Source organism: Curcuma longa, chromosome 14 (genome assembly GCF_044706935.1).
Source record: "Curcuma longa cultivar G26 ecotype Majalengka, Jawa Barat chromosome 14, ITB_CL_G26_1.1, whole genome shotgun sequence".
In the NCBI taxonomy this organism is placed as follows: domain Eukaryota; kingdom Viridiplantae; phylum Streptophyta; class Magnoliopsida; order Zingiberales; family Zingiberaceae; genus Curcuma; species Curcuma longa.
The window spans coordinates 6,829,871-6,840,239 of NC_133874.1; the positions used below are offsets into that span (position 1 = coordinate 6,829,871).

At 38.2% G+C, this 10,369-nt stretch overlaps 4 protein-coding genes across 6 annotated transcripts in view; all 4 read right to left on the bottom strand.

Annotated features, from left to right (window-relative positions):
* The window catches only part of LOC141844825 (protein CURLY FLAG LEAF 1-like), a 2,156-nt gene extending 844 nt beyond the window's left edge, over positions 1-1,312 (bottom strand). Inside the window, exons 1-2 of the mRNA XM_074732816.1 lie at positions 1,296-1,312; positions 1,097-1,115 (exon numbers count right to left, since the gene is read on the bottom strand). Coding sequence (XP_074588917.1) covers positions 1,097-1,115; positions 1,296-1,312 — 36 coding nt within the window. The remainder of the gene's footprint in view (positions 1-1,096; positions 1,116-1,295) is intronic.
* LOC141845483 (uncharacterized) lies at positions 1,152-5,791 on the bottom strand. Its single transcript, XM_074733538.1, has 4 exons — positions 4,763-5,791; positions 2,758-2,998; positions 2,240-2,357; positions 1,152-1,532 (listed from the first exon to the last, which is right to left on the bottom strand). The coding sequence occupies exons 1-4, from the start codon at positions 5,344-5,346 to the stop codon at positions 1,441-1,443; spliced, it is 1,035 nt and encodes a 344-aa protein (XP_074589639.1). The 5' UTR covers positions 5,347-5,791; the 3' UTR covers positions 1,152-1,440.
* Positions 5,792-5,862: 71 nt separating this feature from the next.
* Positions 5,863-8,212, bottom strand: LOC141845484 (PHD finger-like domain-containing protein 5A). 3 transcript variants are annotated; one of them, XM_074733539.1, is made up of 2 exons: positions 8,146-8,212; positions 5,863-6,401 (listed from the first exon to the last, which is right to left on the bottom strand). In XM_074733539.1, exon 2 carries the CDS (start codon positions 6,359-6,361, stop codon positions 6,029-6,031), a length of 333 nt encoding a protein of 110 aa, XP_074589640.1. In that variant the 5' UTR covers positions 6,362-6,401; positions 8,146-8,212; the 3' UTR covers positions 5,863-6,028. The 3 variants fall into 3 exon arrangements, with proteins under 3 accessions (XP_074589640.1, XP_074589641.1, XP_074589642.1); XM_074733540.1 differs by having other exon boundaries at positions 8,151-8,203; XM_074733541.1 differs by having other exon boundaries at positions 5,863-6,395; positions 8,146-8,194.
* Positions 8,213-9,849: 1,637 nt separating this feature from the next.
* LOC141844826 (uncharacterized) overlaps positions 9,850-10,369 on the bottom strand; it is a 1,769-nt gene continuing 1,249 nt past the window's right edge. The window contains exon 2 of the mRNA XM_074732817.1: positions 9,850-9,880. Coding sequence (XP_074588918.1) covers positions 9,850-9,880 — 31 coding nt within the window. The remainder of the gene's footprint in view (positions 9,881-10,369) is intronic.

A 10,369-nucleotide genomic window follows, 5' to 3' on the forward strand; every position in this document is an offset into this window, starting at 1 on the left:
TTTACTTAAAAATATCTAAGAAAAGAGTGCTGTCCTGATCATGCAATTTAATGCCTAATATTTCTCATTTTAATATATATATATATATATATAATTTTAAATATATTAGAACAGTTGGAACTAAAATTAATAATGAAAATAAAGAGTGCATTTTTTTTTATTTTCGGCCTTATTATTATTATTATTTCTCTTATATTTTATTTCAAATAAGTAAGAAAAAAATATTTTAGCAATTTTTAATAAATCCATGTATGGAATGACATAATCCTAACCCACATATCACATCTTTCTAAACCTGTTACCTTATCATACTAATCCTAGCCAATAAATCACATCTTTTCTCAAACTGTCGTCTTCATGGATGCCTAATCATGAATTAATTAATCAAATTAAAACAGATAAAGACACAAAGAAACATCCTGTAGAAATCTTTTCTGATTCGCCCATTGGAAATATCCGAGTGCAGCTCATACACACTTACAAAATTAAAGCCATAATTACTTCTATTTTATGGTATAATAAATAAAATTAAAGCGATAGTAAGGCGATAAGCTTGCCACGTTTGAATATGATTTTTTTTTTCAATTAATGAAAAACATCGATACTAAAAAAAATACAAATATATTTAATATTTAATAAACTTACCAGTTGTAGTTCATTTTTAAGAAATAATGTATATCTATAATTAAAACTTTAAAATAAAATTGTAATATTAATATTAAATTAACTGTAGAATTAATTATACCAAATTTTGCTTTATACCTAATCCATAATTCACGAATTTATATCATTTCAATTTTGTATCATTGTCAAATTAACATCATGATGATATTTATATTGACCAAAATATTCAATGACTACAAATTTATATATTATCAATAATTTCATTATATAACAATTTTTAATAATTAAAATTGTATACTTATGCTCCGGGACAAAGAATTGTATACTTACTAAAGGTATATAGTATCAATTAACAACATAAGATCAGACAGGCCAAGCAATATCTCAATTTGAATGCCAGATCAAATTCATGATTAGGCGAGGGATTGGAGGATTAGTTGGTCTGCAGAGGCATGATTAGTGACATAATGACTTTGATGTCTAAACAGTCTCTTCATGGATTCTTTTCTTTTATGTTTGGCCGAGAAAAACAATCAAAATCTTCAAATGAGTCACAATTGAATCGAGTGCTATCAAAACAAAGGGAGGAGAGGAAGAGGCCTGGAAAACCTAACTACTGAACACTGACTGAAGGATCATATTAGATTCCGGAGATTAGGGAAAGCTCTGACCCTTCAAAGTGGATCATGATTCGGGGTGAAAAAAGGAGGCAAAAGAATTTAATAATTCCTCCAGGCAGGGAAAATAACCTAAGTTTAAGGAGGAAAGAAAATCAAAATCCAGCTCGAGTCAGCAAAAATGGGTAATGGAAACATCTCACAGTACAAGAGCAGCCTTGTCCTGGGAAATAAGAGGAAGGGGGCTGGCAATTAAGGGCTCATAATGGTCAGCTCCAGCTCCGCACCAACCTGTATTCAGATGCAGCTTTTGCTTAATGAAAATTATCAAAAAGATGGATAGAACAACAACATTTCAACTAGTCTTAGATAATAATGAGATAGTATTCTGTGCAAACGCAAGAGTACAAAAAGATCCATGTTCATTCTGAGTTTATCAACAAAAGTTGTGTCATTCCTCGCAAGTTGTCTCCCCCCTAAACATGGAGAAGTATTGGCTAACAACGGTTTGAATTACAGTGTCAAGAAAAAGTTTAAGGCAGCAAATGAAACTAAAAATGTCAGCAAGTGAAAGAACCTAAATGATTCGAATAAGAACTCTAGACGTATTTCTTAAATTAGGGAAACCACAATATTTTTGATATTTAAGCTAAAACATTCATGGTGCTTTCTATGCATGGGGAAGTATTTGTTGAAATCTTGATCACCATGCTTGCATAAGCAAACTTAGGCTTTCTTTCCCTTTAAGAGCAGTACATTGAAAGCATGAATATATAAAAAAACCAAAGGTGAAGAGGAGACATGAGAAGAAATTAACATCTTGAGTTGGCTCCTTGAGCAGATGTAAATGAAGAGCTAATCAACAACAATTAACAAAGTTTTTTTTTTCTTCTGGTTTTAGGCGGATGAATTGAGAAGGATAGATGCTTAATAGAAACACAAAGTTGATTGTACTAGTAAAAGAATATTGCACCATATTATAACGAAGGGTTATTTACCTGTTCCCTTCATAAATAGGAAAATTGGAGGTTCACAAATCGGACCCCTTGGACAATGAGGAAGAAAAAACACACAATTGTTTTCATCCACCATCGCATCTGCTCCATGAGCTTGAACCTGGAAGTTTCAAAATTTTCCATAATATATTTATATATATATATAGAACTGGATAATAAAGGAAAATGTATAAACAGACAGTGAATTTCCTTTTCTATCTTCTCTGATCCAGATAAAATTTTAGGGTATATGCAAATGTGTTCAAAATTCCATCTCTTTTTAGTCAAATAAAGTAGGTTTGATTTTGAATAGCCATATTCAATCCAGCATACAACTTGAAGAAAAGTACAAAGGGTCAAGAAAAATAGGAGGATGCACTTTACCTAACTACTCAAGAAAAAAAAAAACAAATGTCCTATAATTTTGCAGAACTATGAAATGCAAATATAGAAATTATAGGAAATGTAAAATGCATAACAAAGAACAACCAGTATTGTTTGCTAAAGAGTTTGACACTTACTACAAAGACCTCCCGTCGGAATTCTGTAGCCAAACTCTCGATGGCAATATCATCGCCAAAAGCTGCAGCATGGCCACCACAATTCTCATCTATAGTAAGCAATCCCTCTTCTGTATACTGTAAAGTAATGATATCGTATTCATCTTCTGGAGAGCCTGAGATCGACATATACTTGGCCCAACTTGGCCCATCATTTATGGTGATGCATCTCTCCTTATAAATAGATTCTGCTGCCACTTCCCTTTGGAAATTCACATAGCAAATTAGTTCAATCGCAAAAAGAAGTTCATGAAAGTTCTTTTATTTCTTAATCAGTGACCTAAAAAAACTCATTTCAAGAATTTGGTTGCATAGAAATCCTCCAAAATAAACCCAAATCCTTGACTTATAATCAGATTCTCATGAACTAATCCAGGATGTTATAACTTTTCAAGAAATGCTAATGTTAATGAAAGCAAAAAGAAGTACTTGGAACAGAAACATTTAGAAGAAAATTCTGGTGATTGAAGCCTGCCTGCAGAAGGTGCAAGAAATTGAGAAGAAACAACATAAGAGAAAGCAAATAAAGCTCAACGTAAAGTTACTTTGAAGACAACCACAATGTATGTTGCACTTCTGTGATGACATGAGTTAAAGAATAAGATCCAAGGAAACAATCTCTACTTAAGTTTTAGAGCATCTATCTCCATTTTCACAACATAAACTGTATATAAAAAATAAATTACTCTAACTTCACGTGAACAGTTTTCTTTCTTCTCCCATACTGTAGATTGGACCATAATCCTAATATAGCAAAATGAAGAGATACAGAAAAGTTGTAAGAAACCATCCAGACCAACTTGGATGCAGAGGTTGCAATGGGCAAATAAGTCAACAAATTTACATCTTATATAGTATTCAAGGTGAGATCAGCCATAAACATATGCATGTTCTATGAAGACTGCTTCTTTTGAAGGGTGCCCATATACAATTATTTTCTATAGTACATGCAACCATTTTCGTATAATGTACACCTGTTTCTAAAATTTTTCATGTAAAAAAACTTTTTTGTACGTTATGCGCCATCATAATTTATACCACAGGAAACCACAATTTCCTCAATCAATGTCAATAATAGAATTTGGCATACTCTAATGGTAAAGAAGACACTTTCATAAAGATCTCTATGAGAGGGATCATTATACAGTTGCATCCACCTTCAATCAGCCACAAATAAATTGTTCACCAGCTCAATAACACCCAGCAGATGCCAGAGTCCAATATTTACACACCAGCTACCACCATAGTAGAAATCAACAGCCATCACATCTATGTTGCATGTATACATTTGTTCACACCTTATCGCACATTGTCTGTATACACACAAGATCAGATGCAAAATAGAGTATACATGTGCATATTGATGTTTGGCCATCAATTTCTGGGGTAGGGGAGAAGCCGCTTCTAGCTATTTTACTCTGGCATCTGCCGCTTGATGATCTTTCAGACAGCCTTCCTAGTCTATGGCGCTTTGGCCACAGTTTCACATGAGGTTTACATGTTATCTCGATAAGATTAACCAACCACAATAAAAATTGGAAAAACAGATTGGTTTCGCTCTTGATAAAAAAAAAATTCTCTTCAAATACACTATAATAAATGGCAGGCACTGGGAGACGAATTATCAATATCACTCAAAATGCGAATGGGTTAGTATAACTAGAAGAGTAAAAGAAGAAAAAAAATTTTGATTTTGTTCTCTGAGACAGCATGATAAATCAAAGGACAAGAAAATATGTCGAATGGTGATGTTCCCGAAATCAGAAATTACCAGATAGTTTCTGATCTAACTTTTAGACAAAAGATAACCGAAACATATTTGCCAAATCAGTTATAAAATAAGTAACATCAAAGAAGAATGGAAAAGTTTTAAAACAGATCCGAAAGTTTTAAACCATCAAACAATGGAATATAGGTAAAAGGGCATAGCGTAAAAAAAAAAACCGAAAGAAAAGAAAAGGCATACCTTTGCATCCCCAGATCTACGAGCTCCTGAATGGATGCATCCAAGTTCTCTCGGTCCTCCTTCCTTGCAAGGAGCTTCAGCTCTTGGACCACATGTATACCCCACCCAGACTTGAGATCCGGCGAGTACAAGTTGCGGATCGCCCCGTCGGCTGCTTCCCTCCCTGCCCCGTCCCCTGCTTGGTAATCCTCCAGGAAACGCCGCACTCCCCGCTGCCGCAATTCACGGGCGCTAGGCGCCTTCGGCCCCAGCACTCGCCTAGCCGCAGTGAATAAGCAATTCCCATCCGCCTCGACATCTCCGCCGTGCTCCAGGCGGAAAGCCACCCCGGTCGACTCAGCGTCTCTTGGGTTCTTCCAGAAGACCCCGCGAGCGTGGATCCTCTCCATTCGGCGCCGTTGCTGCTCCTCGAGCCCCGACACCGCGGCCCACGCCGCGGCAGCGTCGGCGGCGCACGTCAGATCTGCGGCCTCCTGCGTTAGAATCGCGGTGGGCCCCGGCCAATGCAGCGTCGACGGCGGTGGCGGCGAAGGACTAAGGATTTCCGCCGCGGCGGTCGAGTCGGATAGGAGGAGCTTGCCCATCTAGGGTTTTGATCGCGCAGCTCTCTGTCTTCTACCTTCCTTACTTTCTCTCTCCTCAGCTCTTACGGTGGTGGACGGAGGTGGAGCTGCCGTTAATAAGACGCGTGCAGACAGACATGTTAGAGACCTGCCAAAATGCACCGTTGGGATATGACGTCACAGAAAAAACTGGGACCCACAACAAAAGACAAATAAACGCATCAGGATTCTCTATTTCGTGTTTGCAAAGAACCAGGCGATTGAAACGATGCGTTTGGTCGCAGATTATGAAACGTGACTTTGCCCAACTGGCGAACCATCTGCACTTTTTAGGAAAGACTTGTTGATTCGCTGCGCCTTCGGGATCTGGAGCGCGTTTTCGCACCCGATCAAAGCGCGACACGTGCGCAAAGATCATTGAATGGAGGCACGGCAGATTGACGGTGAGGATTATTTCACCTGGGTAGCAATTTCACTCACCTGGCTTATCAGCAGAGCCATAAAGATCAGAATAAACTCTGGATAAATGTCACTAAATGTCAGGAAAATCATACTCCAGATCTCTGAATTTGATCATCCACGTGATATACAGCATGCCATTACCAAACGCAACACAGTAATCTGCTGCAGCAACAAAAGCAGTTTTAAGAACATTCATAGTTGTGACAATAAACTCCAGTTGTAAATCATAGAAGATGATGGATCAACGCTTCTTGAATCCATACTTTTTCCGTTCATAAAAGAGATCTGTCTTGGCACTTCCAAGATTGACAATCTTGGGACATCCATCGCGGTCTTTCTCCTGCAGTGTGCATTCTTTGCAATAGTAGGCATCAGAAATTCCGACTCCGCCGCATATGACACACCTTCCTTGGAATGAACCGTAGTTGCATTCATCGCAAATGCGCACGAGTGTACACGGGCGGACATATGAATCACAGACAACACACTTCCCGTCGTCCTTCTCGCACAACCGGCCAATTGCTATCCCGGGCTGCTTCCGGCACATAATGAGATCAGGGTGATGTTTCGCCATGAACCCTGTGCACTAGCTTAGTGCCACTCTTCCTCTGTACCTGGATTGAGGCAACAAATTAATATCATATGCTGAAAGTTAAGGTACTAATTGGATTCCGGATGAATTTTGGATTACATTGGGAATATCTGTGAAGATAATATATCACTAAGAAACAAAGCTAAAAGGTTAGACTTACACTTCATGTGCATGATCAAGCATACTCTTATGACTAAGAAACAAACTAAGTCAAAAGTTAGTAACATACTCAACCCATTTTGGCTGCAGAATTGAAAGAAGAAAGCTGGACTTTGTGTTGCTTAATTGACTTAGCAAGATATTCATCACACCTAACTGAACCCATTTAGTACTTATTCTTTGTGTCCTTGGAAAGATTAGACCACAAACAAAAGACGAGTACTATTCTTATTCTCAGATGATAGGATGTGTAAATAATCAATGGTGCATGGTTTAGAATCTTGTAATCCTATCCCATCACTCGATCTATATTCTGTGTCTTTCTCATAGGCGAGGCAAAATCATACAAACTTTAGTGTCATTGTTCTTGTATTTGTTTGCCTGAAATGACTCAAATTGTTTCCATGGAGCAGAAGACTGAAACCTGTTTATGCACATCATGTTCCGTCCGTCTTCTCAAAAAATATAACTGCTTAACTCATCACCACGACTACCATTCACCTAGCACATTATACACCACCACCATTATGATCTTGCCTCCATTTCTTTATCATCATTTGCAGCCAACTACCTTTGCGCCAATCAGCATGGGTTTAACATTCAACACAAGATTGGTTTTACTCCATTTCTAAAACCACAACAACTTAATCCTACATCCCACCTTGATAGTTGTGCATCACGTTTAATGCAATCCATTATGGAAACTCTTTCCATGAAAAGGTTGCAATAAAACACCAACCACATTCTGCCTAATGCTTTATGACTTCACATGCAACAGGATACACACAACTCCAAAATAACTAAGCTACTATCCACACATGTAGAAATCAGCACAACCACCAAACCAGAACAAAACAGCCAAGCAAACAAGTGCAGGTCTCCAATAGCAACAAATTACCCAAATTCATCAACAAACAAACATATCCATGATTCAAAGAAAAACTCAATTACAACCCAATCCTAGCTCACCAATCTCAAAATTAGTAGTGGGAATGGGGAGGGGGGCAATAAACAGGGGCAATCTACCTGAACTCATCTCCAATTCAAACTACTCCCATCTTCAATTCAACTTGCTAAAGTGTTAGTTTTTCCAGTGAATGAGAAGGCAATGTAGGAAATTTAATTAATTATCAAGGAATGTTTTTGTCAATCAGAATCGATCCATTATATCAATGTCTGAATGTACTGCAAATTAACAAAGTGTTCTTGCATTGTTGTGGGCGTTCTCTAAGAAAGGGGTTTGGCTAATATTAATTCCAAGCACAAAGTCTACATCGTGTCTCAACTGAATGGCAATATCTAAGATATGCTTTTCATGAAGCATAAATTCTACAAATTTATGAGAATATTTGACGGAAATCTATTATCCACAATCCATAGTTTAGGATTCAGCGTTGGTTACACAAATTTCAAGTTTCAAAAATGAAATCGTCGGTTACACAACGAACTTGGCCATGATCCAGAAATCAATCGTCACTAATTATACCAAAATAAACACAATCGCTAAAAGTAACAGACAACGGAAAGCAAAACCCTAAATTCGTCCAATCATAAAGGGAATGCAGTAAATGGAAGAAGCAACAAACCATCCGCTCACCTCACCTCACCTCACCTCTGCTCTTCAAAGCAAGAGCGCTCTTACCATCCAGATCGGCGATCGCCGCCTAGCACAACCGATGGAAAACCCTAAATAGCCTTATCCGGTACGGTACTCCGCTAGAATTAAAACATGGATCTCTCCAGCCTACGTGGCCATCTATGGTAAGTTCTTGAAGCTTCGTGTTTATCAGTCTACATATTATTATACCTTGTTAAAAATAATCACGAAGTAATTAAAATTTTTAATTTTATCCTTTTAAATAATTAAAAAATAATATAAAATTGTAACGCAGAAAATTAGGTTATCCTTTATTTTATTATCATAAAATAAAAATCCGAATTCCCTTAAATCATTTAAACCAAAACTGAATAAATTGAACTGAATAGACAGAACTTTCATACAAAAAATAGAACAAACCGAAAGTGTAGCTGAACACTTGAGAATTTACTATGAAATGGCAAGCGGCAATAAAAGTCGACAAGAAACAAATTCACCTAGGGACAGTTGGATCTCAGGAAGAAGCCGGCACGATTGTACGACAGGTGTTATATAGAATCCGCCACTCCAGAGACCCTACGACAGGTATTAATCAAACCATAAGATGCAGTTGCATGATACTGTAATTTCACTGTGATGCTGCAAGGTTCTGCAAGAGCATGTTTTTTCATCTTCACTATTTGAAGCCACAATTAAGGCTGAACAGCTTTCGAACTTGTAGTTAGAATGTTACGATGGGAAATTAAGGATCTGTGAACTAGTTTAGATCATACAACAATCTACAATATATATAGCAGAATCCAGTTCAGGTAATTTAGGTAGCCCTTGTAGTAATGTAATAATTCTTATAAAATAGGTGCTTTCTCTGTTTAATGATTTCTTTTGTTGATATTTTTCTCGATGAGATGCTTTTCAGGTGATTCCTTTCTTGTTTGTTTGTTTGTTATGGAAACACAGAGCAGCTTTTATGTGTGGGAGAGAGCTCAATTTTGAGCTCTCAGAGAAGGAGAAAGAAGAGCTTAGGCAATACGACTGGGAAGAGTTTTTGGCCCTAACTCGGAGTGCAATTAACAACAAGAGTACACAAAATGAAGCTCATTTCTATTTCTCTCATTCGTCGTCATGCTCAACCAAATATTATACTGAACTGTCGATGTTAAACTGATTTTGTTTACCAGAGCACCAGAGGAAGTTCAGTTTAGGGAAGCGAAACAAGTCAGAAATTAAAATCACAGATAGCAACTGGGAGTATGAAGGAGGCGTTCGTCGGTCGTCTATGTCCAACGACGAGGACATCGACGTCGATGATGATCCTGAGACGCCTGTCTCATAACCAAGACCCATATTTACTAAGTCGAGGCCAGTTTATGCACATAAATAGATGATGATTCATACGGATGGTCAAAATGATATGACTTTTTGTGAGCCAAAGTCAAGAGTCTTTTGATGATCAAGGTCCATACTGAAGTGTCAATACAGGTCAACATGACTTTGACCCATCTCGGTCAACTTCATCTCGGTCGACTCCGTCTCCGCCACCTCTCATCTCAGCCAGTAGCTGCCTTTAGTCTCAACCGATCCTGTCTCGATCACCTCTCGTCTTGGCCAATATGCCCTTAGTTCGGCCAGCTCCATCTCGGCCGACTTCGTCTGGGCTAGGTTTGGTTCCCTCTGATCCCCTTCTGCGTCACCTTATAGAGGGTGTATTGAGCCGTTAGATGTGGCCTCCTGTTAGGTTCCTAGTCCTGCACATAGCGCCAAAAAGAAGATATCGATGTTGTTAGACCTGATCTTCTCCGATGCTTTTTCCCTGCATATGCAGCCAAAAGGGAAGGAGCAGAGAAGAGTTGCTTTCTATAGCAGGCGGCGGCATGCGAAGAAGCGGACGTCATCCTACTCTACAAACGAAACCCTAATATAGGTTATAAAAAGATCAGCTCACTATCATGTTCGAAGTCCGACTTCTGAAACTCTTACTGCTCTTACGACTACTTGCTTTTCGTTCTCCTCATTCTCATCGAAACCCTAACTTGAGTTGTCGATTGGCTTGTCAGGACTCCCGACGCCAGTCTAATCTCTCTCTTCAAATGTGTTTTAGGTTCGATTCCGATTTCACTCTCCAACCCGATCTCTCCTTTGCGTCTGGTCCAAGGATCGTCCTCGTTAGATAGTTCGTTGATTGATGGTTTGAACATCCACGATATTTAGCCGGAACAATGATGATGATGATAACC

What these genes read in the sequence shown, in the direction of transcription:
- LOC141845484 (XM_074733539.1), bottom strand. Translation starts at nt 6,361, where the DNA reads ATGGCGAAACATCACCCTGATCTCATTATGTGCCGGAAGCAGCCCGGG.
- LOC141845483 (XM_074733538.1), bottom strand. Translation starts at nt 5,346, where the DNA reads ATGGGCAAGCTCCTCCTATCCGACTCGACCGCCGCGGCGGAAATCCTT. An exon ending in TCCGACGGGAGGTCTTTGTA is followed by an intron (nt 2,358 to 2,757) that starts GTAAGTGTCAAA and finishes TGAAACTTCCAG; the next exon opens with GTTCAAGCTCATGGAGCAGA. An exon ending in CCTATTTATGAAGGGAACAG is followed by an intron (nt 1,533 to 2,239) that starts GTAAATAACCCT and finishes ATCTGAATACAG; the next exon opens with GTTGGTGCGGAGCTGGAGCT.